At 40.1% G+C, this 16,405-nt stretch overlaps 1 protein-coding gene across 1 annotated transcript; it reads right to left on the reverse strand.

Moving 5' to 3' along the window:
* On the reverse strand, positions 1–15,906 carry LOC118409625 (nicalin-like). Its single transcript, XM_035810779.1, has 15 exons — positions 15,626–15,906; positions 12,894–13,084; positions 12,087–12,231; positions 11,285–11,379; positions 8,389–8,472; positions 7,977–8,080; positions 7,564–7,652; positions 6,850–6,986; positions 5,815–5,993; positions 5,256–5,343; positions 4,891–4,929; positions 3,965–4,128; positions 3,016–3,069; positions 1,022–1,100; positions 1–220 (listed from the first exon to the last, which is right to left on the reverse strand). Exons 1-15 carry the CDS (start codon positions 15,795–15,797, stop codon positions 152–154), a joined length of 1,689 nt encoding a protein of 562 aa, XP_035666672.1. The 5' UTR covers positions 15,798–15,906; the 3' UTR covers positions 1–151.
* Between the last annotated feature and the right edge of the window lie 499 nt (positions 15,907–16,405).

Here is a 16,405-nt window from a genome sequence, read left to right on the forward strand (position 1 = left end):
AAATTTGGTTATCAAGAACGTGCATAGGGTACATTTTGGCCCATTGGTGTGTCCATGACAAGTGTACATGTACACACACACACACAGTGGCCTACAGCATGCATCAGGACATCAAAGATTCTACATGTACACTTGAGTAGTCTTGACCACTTCACTGATGCTTGACTTTGACCTTGATGGTGTTGATGCTTGTGACAAAGTTGTACAGGAAGTGAAAGTTCTGTGGGATAGGTATGAGAAATGAGAAAGTGTCAGTTATTTGGCAAGCAACCTAGATTGACTAAGCACATGTGAAGATTTTCATTTCTTAAACTTATATTCTTTATCCAAACCATTCTCAATGTTCTTGCCAGGGCTTTAGCCAGCTCGAATTTTTTTCCGTCAGCCAATTCAAATCGTCGTGAAAACCGCGAAAATTAATTTTCCCTATGACACTACAAAGTAGTAAATGTTGCCATTGAGACCTTGAAAAACCGGTTTTAATGAGATTATCGTATTCAAAAAATCATAGTAATAGCAAAACAAACAGTGTGTGGCTTTCACCGCCGTGGACGGCGTCCCCAAGCCGCCCGTGGCTTCCACCAAGGATTTTTGTCCTTCAAGGTTGACGGATTGGTTTTAAAATTTTTCCGTCAGACGCATCAAATTTCCGTCAATTGACAGAAAAACGGACGCTGGCTAGAGCTCTGGTTCTTGCCAAAAGAAAAACATTTAAGAATCAAAGATGTCATATCTCCATGAATATTTCTAGTTTTAGAACTTATTTCAAATATCTCGCTAATTCTGTTAATGCATTTTTCTGCCTTCCTTTAGACCTTCATACAGTCCAGGCCTGTGGCACCAACTTTGGACCCAGGCCAAACCAGCCTTCCCATCCTGCAAGATTCCAGTTACATTATTTTCTGCCACATGGGCCGGTGGAAACAAACTGGCACAAACACCAAGAAAGAAAAAAAAAGAACAATGTCTCCGATTAGATTGAGGTAAAAATCCAACTTCCACCTACAGTTTAGGTACTTACAATGATGGCTACATACACCAGACCCAGGTACACAGCTATCCCCACTGCCAGGAACAGGTCAAACACAGCTGGCTTCACACTGGACGTAAGGGGGAGAGATACATGTAGTGGTCATAATACTTGGAAAACACATAACATCCATGTATAACAAGGTAAAAAGAACACTTTCTGACAAAGTCAAGACATGTCAGCAGTGTTCATAGTGAAAACAATTTCACACAAATGATAACATTCTAATAGTTTCATAATATACTTGTATATGTATGTTTTACCCCAAAAACTATGAACAGTCATGTGAAACAAACTACATGTATTTCTAATATCTGAAGGGAGAAGGTTTTAGATTAGATGTTTCAGTGCAAATCAAAAGAGAAAATATAACTGTTATGAGAATTATTGTTCTCTTTGTAGTGTCTAGTAGCACATACAGGGCTCGAAATACTTTTTTCTGCATACCTGCCCTGGTGCTAGTAACATTGAAAATGACCTGCACCAGACAAATTCTACCTGCACCACTCTGAATTTATCAAGTATGGATCAAACTAAAATTGTTCAGGAACCATTGCTACTTTTTCTTCTATACTTTATAGGTGGTAACAGTCAATGCAGCTAGTAACAATCCATATACACCTACATCATAGGACATTTATGTATAACACCCAGCACATGGACCAGTGCAGGTTAGGTGCAGGTAGACACCAGAAATACCTGCACAGCTCCAAATTTACCTGCACTAACCTGTATACGCAGGTGGTTTTTCGAGCTCTGACATAGGGCAGTTTCCTTGATGTTTCAGTAGCAAGGTTTTTTTTACCGGGAGGATTTGCTAGCGTTTTCCCTTTAATGAGAGTGCGGCACCTCCTCAAAAAAGGACCCCCATTTTACTTCCTTTCCGAAAGCCCTTCCCAAACTAGGGGCTTGAACCAAGGACACCCAGTTACAAACTAATTGGAACCAGGAGCTCAACTGTGAGGCTGCTGCCAGTTGAGCCACAGGGACATCCCATGTTCCGAAAATGATGATGGACTAAGATTTCCATATGGCCTACCATGTAATATTTTTGATGCTAGTATCCCCCATAGCTAAAACTCTTAGACAACACTTGTCAGTTAAGACACTGTACAGGTACCACCTCAAGGATTACCTTATCAACACACTACACTGATAAAGCACCTGTTTGTTCACCAGACCGGACAGAAGCGGAAAGATCAGTCTCATCATAGAACAAAGGACGCCCCATTAATCACTTCATTACCACACAGGTTTAATTGCTGTAATAATGACAGTCTTTGCTGAAATAATGACAGAAATCAGTTTGGGGATTTGAAAGATGTTTTCTGGCCACTTACACAGTATGTGGTCCCTACGGGAGTTTTATAATGTGGCTATAGAATTAGCTATCGACATGCAAGGACTGGAGACAAGATGAGATTTCCATACTTTATATGGCTAGCAAATAGCAAAAAGCACGATAACACAATATACTTCTTTCCTTTGTTCTTTTCATCTATCTGTGTTTTCTGACATACTTAACACCTCTCTTCTCTACCTACATTTATGATGACATGATCATCTCCTTTAAAAGCTGTTATTTCAACCTCTTATTTTCACCCTTTCACTTGTTGTTTTGGTAACCAATGATGTGAAGCTACATTAATCATATACTTCTAGGTATCTATTATCATATCAGGGAATGAAACATTACATTAAGCAGGAAGAAGACAACCTGGGTAATTTACTTCTATTTGCATAAGGAGGGGCCAATCAGTGTCACAGGAGATAATAAATTGCCGTGACATCTTGCCCGAGGAGATTTCAAGATACAATGTACTATCTCCAAACAGGGCTTCTTGGAAGGAGGAATTAACAGCTTAATGGTCGTGAAAGGTTCCTTTAGGGACTTCAAACTCTCAGATCCTAATGGCTGAACAAAAAAATTTCCCCTAATTTTTCCAGATTGTTGTTCATGTACAGTGTGTACTGTGTATACTTACTTGTAAGCATTCATTGTGGTCTGCATAGCAGAATAGAAGACAAACTCCGGGTCTCTGTAAACAACGATAACAAACAACAGTCACATTTCTGATCAACAGCAACACACTTGGCTATTTCAAGACAACTTTGCAAAAACTTTCTTATCCTTATGATCTTACTTAATTTGTCATTTTTAATTATAATAATCTTAGGCTACTATGATGAACAAAATCATTAGAATTCAACTGCAATTCTTACCAGAGTGTCATCATTATTAGACTTATCAATATCGATTCAGTCCAATACTTTAGATAGCCTTTTATAAAAATGAAGGCCAAAACAAAAATATACACTTTTTCTTATATCAACATATATCTGTTATGGTGGCTTGTACAGAGGACATTTTTGTTAGATGTCAAGGATCTGTCCCTGAATAAATTCTGCCCTGCCCGTCACAATTAGCCTAATTTCTTAATTGGATTAAATGAGTCAGAATGGGCTATTGTTACTCCATAGCAACAGAAAAACATGTTATTTGCTGTGCAGTAATAATTACGTCACCTAATGATATACTTCTATCTAGGTTATGCAAGTGATTGATTAGCAAGACAAGGTCTGAAAATTACACCATTTGAAAATATTTTCTGTGATATCTCAGAGGTTGAGCAAGTGAGATATACTAAGGTAGAGTACCATATGTTCAAATAAAATTGCGACAGTTATCAATGCTCTAGCTGTAACATTTAAGGGCAACAAGATATCCTGCTTTGGTAAGGTTAAAAAATCCTAATCTTGGTGAAAGAGAATGTGCTTTTGTATATTTTATGCCCTAAGGATAAATTGTAATTATCTCAGTGAAAAATGGAGGTACAGCCTTTGTTGTGTATGTGTGTGTTTGTTTGTTAGTTGATTTGCTTGTTTTTCAGATATTTTTCTCTCTGCACATCGGCACCAGACTCCCGTCCCTACCTCTTGTCAGGTTTGAAGGTCAGCCTGCGCACGTCCTTGAGGTAGCCGTTCATGGCCTGCTCCATGGTACTCAGCAGGGTGTGGTCCTTCCCGATCAGCTGGGCCGCCCGGGGCTGGGCCGTCACCGAGTTCAGCCACGCCTCGATGGACTTGGGATGGAGGTTCTGGGAGGACATGGCAAAAATGTGTAACCATGGATGACACAATGGTGTGAGGTAGATCTAGTCTTACACAGCCAAAATATACAAGATAGGTTACAAGTCTTGAAGTACTTTTGCTGTAGGTTGTACTGTAAATGCAGAAATGTTCGCGGTGGATTAATGTTCGCAGTTTTTGCGGTGACCACTTCACCGCAAACTTAAAACCACCGCGAACATTTTTCTATTATGGTATAAGACTGCAGTCTATGGTGTTACTGCAAACTTAAATCCACTGCAAAAAGTCCCTTTTCCCTCTACGCGAAATTAAATCCCTGTGAACTTAAATGCATTTACAGTATCTAGAAGTCACATATTACTTCTGGATGAAGAAAACACAATCCAAAACGTTTGGGCCACATTTGGGATTGTGTTCTCACCGCATAAGTGCCACCTTCATCAGCTAAATATAGCGGCTAGAAGCAGAACTCCAGTCAGAAGCTCTGAGAAAGTTGTCTAAAAAATGTCGAAATGACAGCAAAGTGAGTACAAATTGGCTGTGAAGAAGAATTCTCCTATATCCAGTAAATGTGGCAATTTATCATCAAATTCAGTGGAATTGCTAGAAGTTGATAGAACATGAGAAAATAGTCTACTTGAAAGTATGAAATGTTCCTACAGTAAATGATATATTTGCTTGTAGGAAATGTTTGATTCAAACCCTACTCGGCTTTGGTATATATTTGAAAACCTCTAAAAGTAAAAACTTTCAACTAAAACAAATCTTACCAATCCATCCTGGAAGATCTCCATTGAACCATCATGCCCCTAGAGAAGGTACAAAGCATGTTGATCAACTTGTAAGATGGTGGAACCAAACTAATGGCTGGACATACAAAAGAGACACCTTGTGACAAAAGACAAACTGCAGTACATGAAACCTGGTAACCCCATACATCAATGTATCAACGTCTTGCATACTGTCTGTAATTTTCAGAACAGACATGTGCACAACTTCTGAAGCAAATGCAACACCATCTAAAAGAAACCAATATGGCATATAAAAGAGAGTAAAACATATGGAAAGAGATTTCCCACGTCATAAACTACACATTTCTGCCTACACAGTATAACAGACATGTGTAGTTCCAGACCTTGGCAGTGAGGTTATAGATGTGTCTGGCCAGTGCCTCAGCCAGCCCCCTGATGTTCCTGGTCAGGACACCTGGATCTACCTGGAACCTGTACGAACAACAATCAAATCAAATCAGCAAAAACTAACACCTGTAGTGGATACCTGTATTGTACAATACTTGGCAATGATATCAATACTTTGTTTGTCATTCCCAAGTTTAAAGAGACAAGTCACTGTCAAAGTTTCTATAGCATCAAGAGTTTTTGGATATGGCCAATGTTACCAACATAATTATTTGCTGTGTGATAGTGCAACCAATGTGATGGTTGGAGCTATACAGGAGACACCTTGTGACAAAAAGACAAACTGCAGAGCATCATACCTGGTACAAGAAATACTGATGCTGCCTTAGTAGTAGTATAGTAGTAGTAGTAGTAGTAGTATCCAGTATTTCACCTTACCTTTGTCAATGCTTATGCTGATTTCATGTAGGTCATATGCAGGACTATCTAGAAACATCCGTAAAATTCAACAGACCACCCCACCCAGCCTGACAAATGTACCACCCCCACACGTACTTCTGGTCGGTGATGCTCTGCCTCTCCAGCGCCCTGTGGGTGGGGAAGTGTGACAGCGTGGCGGCGGGGAGACGGCGGATACTGAAGCGCTCGTGTTCCCACGCCAACAGGTCCTCCGCCAGGTTGATCTTCTTGTGCACCATGGTGAAGTTTACCACGGGAAACTGGGCATCCAGGACCTGGGGAGGGTTGGTGGGCTGTATGTAAGTCTCCAAAATAACATTCTGAGGTTTTCAACTGGCTACCACCACGCCGCTCTGAGGCACATGGTAGAAATGCTGACAACTTCAGTCAGTTTAAGTGCCAAAAGTCAAGTCTTAGGAATACTATGCTGCCATATTGTGACGACATTTTAAATTCATATTAGACTTTAAATGTCACATTTTAATCTTCCTCAATAGCTCTATTTTATAACTGATACATATGTGTGTGTGTGTGTGTGTGTGTGTGTGTGTAGATCCACACTTTTAAATTGTACAGTTAAGTGGGAATTGTGATTATCATAATTAGATTAATGCACTTAGGCAGGGCATTCCATTATACTCTCTTTTGTTCTTTGCAATTTAGTCTTCGGACTACCATCTTGTACATGACTTTGTGTGTGTTTAAATAAAAAAAAAGTTCTCTCTCTCTCTGTTTTAGATACAGACAGATACAGATGCAGAATATTTCATCTGTAAGAATGGCACACCTGACTGCACATACAACAGGAACTTCTAAGTAGGGGTGTCTCCAGCTTTGATTTAAAATCTTTTTATCACATTGCTTGGGAGCCAAATATCATTGATTTTCATTACTAAATCTTTCATGCCATGAAGTTAAGATTTTTTGAAAAATTGGGTGATTTTTTTCTACTTCCCAACTAGAAGGGGTGGGTTCTGGAAACAGCCATGCTTGTATCAGAAGCAAGACAGTTACATCTTAATGACATAACAAAGTAAGCCACAAAACTGTAAATGACATCTATGACAGACATCATTTATAGTCATGTGGCTTACTTATACAGACTGTATACACAAGAGGAAGTGTTCTTACAGTCTTCAGCTCCTCCAAGAAGGAGTGGAGTGCGGAGCCCTCCTTGGGAGGTTTGGACACGTGGAGGTAGAGACCGTCCCCGGAACCAACCGAGTCCAGACACAGGACGAACGACACCTCTGACAGGAGGCTACCATCTGAGGGGACAAAATCACAGAACTCAGTCAATCAATCAATCAATCTTCAGCAAAACCTACTTGGCAGTAACTGGAGTACATGCAATAGTGACTTATGCTGATTCTTTTCTAATAGTTGAACTTGTGATACAAGTTTTGAACATTAGGACATGATACATACACAATAGTATTCAAATACAATTCAATCTCTACAACTGAATAAGATACATATTTACTTCCGGATGTTTCAAGTGACATCCATCACTCTTCTTCAGTGTCACTCATTCTAGTGACGCTGAAGAAGAGTGATGGATGTCACTTGAAACATCTGGAAGTAAATCTGTATCGTATCCAGTTGTAGAGATTGAATTGTATTTGAATCTAGAGAAGTGAATTGTCTAGATGTCTAACCTTCATAAACATATAGACAAAAGTACTACATCTAAGAAAATAAGTCACAGAAAAAATCCTATAGTGCACATACAAATCAGTCTTGATGTGTAGGCAGATTTGTATGTGCAAGAATGATTTGCAGAAGATACCTATTCAGTCTATGTCACAAGATAAAAGATTGAAGGAACAATAGACAGAAGTGTACCTGTGTGGTCCAGGTTGTCCTCTATCCAGCGTTTGGTTCCCTGGTAGTTAAACTTGCCTCCTCCAGACAACAGGAACAGGAGGTTAAATCTGTACAGCAGTCAGGAGGGTTAACAGTCAACTGGACATGATATCATCACTCCTCTTATAGATATACAGAACCAACCTGTTTTTGTTGTGACAATGAATGATCAACTATTTCCCTACTAAATGTGATATTACATAGAAATATAGTGACTGCATTAAATTGGCAAGGTGAAGGTTGAATTATGATCTAAATTACAAACTTTTTTTCTTCCACCTTTAATTTTCAGTTACAAAAATGTGTTGCATTGTAATAGCTACAGGTAGTTGGGCAACCTTGGCTGTATGTACAGCCTGAGGAATAACGATATAAAACATTGTTAAGGATACTTTGGGTGTGTCTTGGGGTTGTCGTACAGCTTGGAGAAGAGCCGAGCCAGTTCCAGCAGTGCCACCATCCCGCTCCCGTTACTGTCGGCACCGTACGACAGGTGCTGTAGGGAAGGTATACAAAAAATTAGATCTTTCTTTCTCTAACAGTCAAATCTTAAAAATAAAATATTGTGTAGTGTTTAAAGTCCAGTGGTTAGCAACCTCTTGACCAAGAAGCCGCGAATTCAAATCACGACACGCACGTTACCAGGAAGGGTTAGGACGGGACGTCAAACAGTGGACCACTGTTCATGCTAGAGGAATTATAACCTGTAAATACTGCACAAGCATCTGTCTTCTCTGTCATGACCAGTGCAAGAAAAGCTCTTTAGTGAGTAAAATTGGTTTGAGAAGCAAGAAATCTACTTACTGGAGCAATCCCAAAGGTGTCATAGTGTGCCACGATGGCCACAGTTGGTAGATGCTCCTCTATTCCCAACCCAGACAGCTTGCCCTGAAACAGTGGGTACAGACAACATGCTGGGGACCAATCCTTGGAGTAGGGTCTCCGTGAAGTCTTTGAAACTTGTGACAATGCTTGACAACCCTTCCCGCATCACTTGAAGTGTCTTGACACCTGCTAATTTTGAACTTGAATACCCTGCCGAACATGGCAGAGCAGTGACCACCAATCATGTCTTCCCTATCCTTATAATGCATTTAATGGCAAATAGAAGCTGTCAAAAGTCACCTACCTGACGTTTCGTTCTCGAAAAACTAACATTGAGAGGGTAGCCCGGCTTCTAAAATGTCCGTTCTCAACTTTTCGGAACTTTCTGACCGGTGATTTGCATCCAAACGCAACTCGGTGACCTTTGACCCCATCTGGCACTACAATGACAGCTACATAACAAACTTCTTTCTAGTGTTCCAGGCACCCAAAACAGGCTTAAAAGTCTGTTTTTTTCGACATAATAAAAAACCTACAACCCTTACCTGTAGAATACAGCTCCAAGATGCCAACATTTCCAAAGAAAAACACATCTTCTGATACTTTTAAAAATCAATCCTGTGGGGACTCACCGGGGACCTTCTGCGCAGCCGTCAATTAGGGGTCATTGCCCTGTAAGTTGGTTTGGGTACATTTTTTCTGTACTTTCCCTATAGGGCAAATTAAGTTTTGTAGGAAACTCTTGCATATACACCATATACAGTACCACCAAAAAGTATTTCCAAGCAACATTACATTCCCATACCATTATAAAGTTAAATAGTTAATAAATAATCTACAATGTACTACTATATGTTTTATTACAAATTTGACACTCACATTGACTACATCTTTTTCTTACGATTTTTAGTACATGAGCCAGGCATACGTCATCGCGTCATCTGGACGCACTTTTCTTAGAATAACAAGAAATTTGATGTTCTGGACGCCCTTACACTGGGGAAAAATCCTCTGACAGTCATGAAATTCTGATTAACCAGGGATGCTACCAGGTCATCTGTGGTCACAGTCTTCTACTATGACCTCTGTAACAGTATTTTTACCTCTTAGGATACCTTAGAATGCATTATTACCTCCATGAAATGTCATGGAATGGAGGTTATATTTTCTGTTATGTGTCTCTGTCTGTGTAGATGATTACCCAAGAACGGCTGGATGGATTGGTTTCATACTTGTTGTGTTGGTGGGGTGTGATGAAAGCTCGGATCGATGAGATCTTGGGAGCCGTATCTGTCGTTATAATCGATGTAATAATATCAGAAATCACCCCTATACTTGAGATATATTGGTACAGGCATCGTGCTGTATGTGTTTGTTAATGGGCTTAGCTGCAAGCAGATAGTGAGGTGACAGCTGTTTGGGGAACCCCCAGTAGTTTTATTTATGTCTGCTTAGGACTGTTTGAAATATTTGTAACAGTTGGCACAGTAGTTACCTCCATGAAATGTCATGGAGGTTATGTTTTCTGTTATGTGTCTCTGTCTGTGTACAAGATTACTCAAGAACGGCTGGATGGATTGGTTTCATACTTGTTGTGTTGGTGGGCTCGAATCGATGTGATTTTGGGCGCCGTATCTGTCGTTATAATCAATGTAATAATATCAGAAATCCCCCCTATATCTGCGATATATTGGAACAGGCATCGTGCTTTAAGTGTTTGTTAATGGGCTTAGCTCCAAGCAGATGGTGAGGTGATTTGTATGACAGCTGTTTGGGGAACCCCGAGTTTTTTGAATATGATAATTAGTTTTATTTATGTCTGCTTAGGATATCATGGAGATGTGAAGCGTAAGTATAATTGTAAGAAGTTGAGGTACATTTAACGGTAATGCTTAACAGGTATGGATGTCTCACATACTGTACTGCTGATTTGAGTGACATGGTGATTAAAATGCCATTAGGTCCTCTCATCTTAGATGGGTTGGGTGTCAGAAGTTTTATGGGCGATACAGATGTTCTGATTTCGTTACGATAAGGGACAGTTGTTAGTTGTCTCTTTCGTAGCCAATGGTACTTGTTTTTTAGCAGACGGGGTTGGCGCCAAGTATTCATCTTACAGTTGATGTAGGGCTATCAGAGGAAAGTGTGCATCTCATTTTTGTACCATGTGAACAGCTGATGTTATGACATATTGGTGGAAAATCAAATCACCATCTGACTAAAGTTGGCCACATCCCTTCTTCTTTCTGAGTTTCCCAACTTCCTCCCAACACACCGCTCTGAGGCACATAGTCGAACCTCAATAATGCTAACAACCTTAGACAGTTTAAATGCCAAACATCACGCTTCAGGAACGCCACGCTACCATATGCCGTCGACCTCTTAAACGCACATTACACAATTAAGTGTCACATTTTAGTAATTACTAATCAGATGAACATCCTCTGTGTCATTAAATAAATACACCACTACTTTCCCATAACATTTATAACCATTATTCTCAAATACAACCGACTATAAACATACATACCATCCACAAAAAAGCAATAAATATTTCATGGAGGTATGAGGTCCCCGAACTCTAGTTTTAACTTAAAATCATCAAAAACTCTGCACCATGGAAGGTGGATGCCCCCAGACCCCCCTACAATAGTCACTTACCGCGACTCACCAATAAGTTTGGACTCCCTATAATAAAATCCTAGCTAAAAGCCTGACATGAACACATTTCAATCTAGATGACCAATGACCAATATAGATGACCAGTGACCAATCCCTACCTACTGACCGTGAAATCCATAAATGTACAACTACAACATCTACCATGTGCCACAGAGGTTACAAACTATCTTTGCCCATATATGGGCTGCCATACCTGGATGCTGGTGATCTGTGCATCCTTGATGGGCGTGGCTTGTGTTGCCGTGGTGACCATCTGGAACCCATTCGCTGAGGCTGCGTGCAGCAGAGCTGTTCACAACAATAAATACACCAAGACTATTGTTAATGCCTAAATTATTTTCTTTGGCTCTGTTCTCTGCATCAAATACAAGTCTACCTTTAGAGTCTATCTTTGGTCTGAAACATATGTCCTACTGTAAATGAACAAACTTTCATGGTGACTTTGTGTTTGCAGTTTTCATGGCGGCCGCAAACATTTTCCTTCGGTCTTCTGTCCTATAGCACCCTCTTTTCATACCTTTATGTACACATTTGTATACATTGTCACAGCATCATAATATTTAAATGTTTGAGGTACTGAAGACAAACAAATATTCACATATTTTTTTCAGTTTGCATCCATTCATTTTCTCTATACAACCTTCTGTATAACACCACAGTAGAAAAGTGGACTGTTCTGTCTATTTGTACCACTCTTGCCAAGTAACCAGTAAGTGGTTTCAAACTGGCGGTTTGTATAGGCGCCAGGTTTTCCATTAAAGTACAGGACTGCAAATACTGTAAATGCATTCACTGTTCACTGGTTCAAATTTGTATACATTGTATCATGGGTTCAAATGTATTATTAGACAAGAAGCTGGTAAGAGGTAGTGCTATCCAAACTCAAAACCATTGCGAACTCTCCATTTTCCCCCCTCTATTTTCCCCCTACTGCGAAATCAAATCCCTGCAAACTTAAGTGCATTTACAGTATTTAATGATGTGTGTGATCCCACCTTCCGTGGCAGTGGCAGCCTTGTCAGTGTTGGATCCATCCTGGATCGCTGCATAGATCTTGGTCAGGGTGTTGTCCTCCACAGCAAAGTACACAGGAGTGTTCACATCCTGGTCCATCAGGTCATGTTCCAGCTCTATAAACTCCTGGGGAGAAAGTTGTTTTGCATCTGTAATTATTCTGCTACTTTACAACATTTTTGTATGTACCCTAGACATACTTTAATTAACATGTGTCAGGGTTGACTGCCGTTTACGGTCCTCAAAATACTTTTTCAGCCAAGTTGCCCAGGCGGCAACCTGAGTCAAAAACCAAGTTGGGCCATCCACATTTCAGCTTGTCCCACTCCCAAGTCCCAAGCTATTACACATTCTTCAAATGAGTTACTTACTCAATTTTTTCTTTCAGGTACATGAAACTACTTACGTTTTACCCTTTGAAACAAGTACAAAATTTCGGGTTGCACACTGAAATACCTGGATTTGAAATTAAGTTGCACCAAGCAAAATGTGGTTGCATTGCAAGTGTACATTTTGTGCACTGTCATATATGTAAGAATAAGAAGTCATGAAATATGTGTTGTTAAAAAACAATGCAGTACACAATATTTCTTCATATAAGCTACTACAGTGGTAGAACATGCTTATGATACAGGGTTTAACTACCTAAAACAAATGACGATCTGTTCAGAAATTTATATTGGTTACATGAGTCAGAAGTGAAAAAATAACCGAACAAACAACAAAGCATATCTAGTTGAAGGGAAAGAATTTTCTGTTCATGAAACATTAATTCTCAAATGACTGACCTCCAAATTCTCCCTGGGGACATTGGACAAGTCGTCGGGCAGGAGCACCAAGACGGCCCCTGCTGATTGGTCCACCAGGTCTTTGAACTTGTCCACGGTCAGGTCTGCCAGGCGGGTGACGACGCAGCGCCGGGTCAGCATGCTGGCGCCGAGAGACCGTGCCTCCATGTTTACAATGGCGTTTCTGCATCCTGGACATTGGAACAACAGGACAATGTGTGTTAGCCAAAATCTTACTATGTACAGTACAAGAGATTCTTTATAATATCTTTTGATGACATCCATCCACCCTTCTACTTGTACTTTAACATAAACGTCATACCTGGGCTGCAATAATGTTTGATACGTGCGTCTCAGACAGAGTGATATTTGAACTTAGAACACCTGCAAAAAACCTCTTTCCTGAAGTTAAATCCACACAAAAATAAATGGATTTATAGTGCTGACATTCTGCATTCTTAAAATCAGCGTGCAAAATACCCACTTGCACACTTGCACATTGCAACCACTTTTTGCTTTGTGCAACTTACTTCTTAACTCAGGTTGCACAGGGCACAACTTAGATTTTGAGGCTCACATGTTGATTTTGTTTTGTTGTCAACTTACTTTGAAGAAATATATGGGACGAGGCAGCTCCGTTTCATATAGTTTCCAATATAATAGATACTATTATTTTTAAGTTACTTGATGTTTAGATTGAAACAAACATGCTTATAAGTAACATGATAGTAAAAGGTTAGGTATGTATGTATTGTACTTTTTTTCAGAAATTAGTGAATTGTAGGTGGTGCAACTTAAAATTCAGTTGTGCAACCTGACAAAAAAGTATTTTATACACTGAAAATGGAATATTTTGATACAACCTGATGAAATACCACTTGTGGCTGTGTTACATTTTGCAGGACTTTTTACACATTAAAGATCAACCAGATTTTGACACGTCATTCTTTGTGAACCTCAACCACAGAAACCTTGTTGGTAGTAGAACAGTCCTTTAACTGTTATGTCTACTGCATCAGACCAATCATGCAGATTACAACATACTACTACGAATCATTCAATATTCATATCATGGCCAGTGCTGGATACTAGTGTATTTATGGTACGGTTATTATTTGTACTCAACAAAGTGCTATCAAAGGTCGTAATACTAATAACTAAGATGTTTTACGTACAGTGAATAATCTTAAGCAAGAAGTGAAACTACAGTCAAACCTGTATTAGGGGCCACCTCTACAGAGGGGCCACCTGTCCATAGTGGCCACTTTTTGTCGGTCCCTTGGGTACTTTATCTTCAAGTTGCCACCTCTATAGAGAGGCCACCTGTCTATAGTGGCCAAATTTGTCCGGTCCCTTGAGTGGCCGCTATAGACAGGTTTGACTGTATATTCTTTTGTTTATCCTTTGAAGCCGATTCGTGTTAACATGTGGACAATGCATTTTGTTGCATGTTGGTAATTTGAATAATTTATCAATCTTTGGGGTTATGAAATAATCCGTGAGGTAACCTAAATTAGTAAATGGTCGTAGGTAAAACCTGGACATTAGAGATGACTATAGCATGTCAAGGGGATGTTTCACATTGCAATAATTTGAAAATATTGCAATTTGAAACAACCATCTATCGACTTGGTATCCCTTAATACCGTGTTTAAAATCGGATAATGGTTATCTCGCGGTAGTACTGAAAGACGGAATACCAAGTAATACCAAGTAATACCACGTAATACCAGGTTAAACATCAAGGAACTCAAATATTATGTGTACATATGTGTTCCCCACATATGTAAACCAAATATTTTGTGGTTTATGGGCTTAAAAATAATATTTTTGCCAAAGAATTCCGGTGGCAAACTGCCGCTGCCCCGCGCGGCATGATATTTGATAGCGCTCAGCAGGCCGGGTCACATCAACAACACGGCGAGCCGTGACACGTTAATGTTTGTCATATTTCAATTATTTGCAACATCGTGCCCTGGTTTATCTTTGCAGTGTTTCAAACAGTTGTATTTTAGTCATTTCGTCACGTTAAAATTTGCCCGGGCCCATTAGTTGCTTTTGATTCTAATTTCTATCAGGTCGGTCTCAGAGTAGTGACACGCAAAATCTCCAGCGGTTTAACGTTACAAGTTACAACATGCAACACGACGACAACGCTGGTACAATTATGTTGTTGAATGTTCTAACTACGTGTATAAGGTTGTTGTTTTTTTCAAGAATAAAACATAAGTGTTTGAAACACTAGCCAATCATTGCCGACTCATCGGCAGTTGGACATTACCGGAAGAAGAAGAACCGTGTTGTTGATTGACCCGGCCCGCCAGCGCTATCATGCCGCGCGGGGCAGCGGCGCGCGGCGTTTTGTTAGCGGAATTCTTAGGCAAAAATATAATTTTAAAGCCCATAAACCACAAAATGTTTGGTTTATATGTGTGGGGAACACATATGCACACAAAATATTTGAGTTCCGTAATGATTAACCTGGTATTACGTGGTATTACTTGGTATTCCGTCTTTCAGTATCTCCCGTTATCTCGTGGATAATGGTGAACTGGCGTTACAAATTATATTTTGTAGGTCAAAAATTACAAATTCCATGTAACGTTACAAGTAAGTGCAGCTGATCCTAGTTAAACTGCGTTATTGTTTCACACTCCGTGTGTATTTTTCCGATCAATCAATGACAGAAAACAATAGAGAATTCACACGAGGATTAGAAAATTATTTTTTACCATAGCTGGTCCCCTGGAGGTCGAACTGCTGCATGCGGTAGACGGAGAACTCATGCGCCGCCTCCACCGGATCGGGCGACACGATAATCAGCACAGCCGGCACGAACAGCAGGAACGAGATGGGAAACACGCCCCGGAATATGTCGAACACTTCTCCGGCCTCCTCGTACATTTTTTTCTCGGAGAAAAGACCTCAAAAGAAGACAAATCAAAGCGACATGATGAGGATGTTTCTGTGTCTGGGGAATCTCTGCACGTTGATCTACATAGAAGTGCGCATGCGCAGATGGTGCTTGATAGTGCATCCTGGGAAGGGGTCAAGGAAAGGACACATTTTTTGGAACAAACCAAATAAAGAAGAGAGGGGAGTTTATACAACTTTTGACCGAGAAAGGCAAACTTATTCTCCTATTCAAACTAGCGTCGTTACCGAAAATGGTTGAAAATGGTTGAATAAAACAGAAAATCTTATTACATCCATATGTTTGGCGTAGTTTCCCCGAACATGTAAAATTAGGGTTGCTGGTGGTCTCACAGCGTCCTCTATCTCGTCTTGTTAGTACTGCAGCTAACAACACAGGCGGTCGACCTGCAATTATAACTTGAACAGCTAGAAGTCCCCATTGCCACGTCGTCTGGGTACCAACATGTACAGGACCATGCGGATATTCTGAGTCTATCTAATAACGTTACTAAACAAACGTTGGGTGTTATTTGGAACGACAATTTTATCAAAGGTGGCAGTGTTTGGAAGGCATCCAAAGAGGACACGTATCAATG

Source organism: Branchiostoma floridae, chromosome 2 (assembly GCF_000003815.2).
Source record: "Branchiostoma floridae strain S238N-H82 chromosome 2, Bfl_VNyyK, whole genome shotgun sequence".
NCBI lineage: Eukaryota > Metazoa > Chordata > Leptocardii > Amphioxiformes > Branchiostomatidae > Branchiostoma > Branchiostoma floridae.

What these genes read in the sequence shown, in the direction of transcription:
- LOC118409625 (XM_035810779.1), bottom strand. Translation starts at nt 15,797, where the DNA reads ATGTACGAGGAGGCCGGAGAAGTGTTCGACATATTCCGGGGCGTGTTT. An exon ending in TCTTGGAGGAGCTGAAGACT is followed by an intron (nt 5,994 to 6,849) that starts GTAAGAACACTT and finishes AACCCTCCCCAG; the next exon opens with GTCCTGGATGCCCAGTTTCC. An exon ending in TCTATAACCTCACTGCCAAG is followed by an intron (nt 4,930 to 5,255) that starts GTCTGGAACTAC and finishes TACCTTCTCTAG; the next exon opens with GGGCATGATGGTTCAATGGA.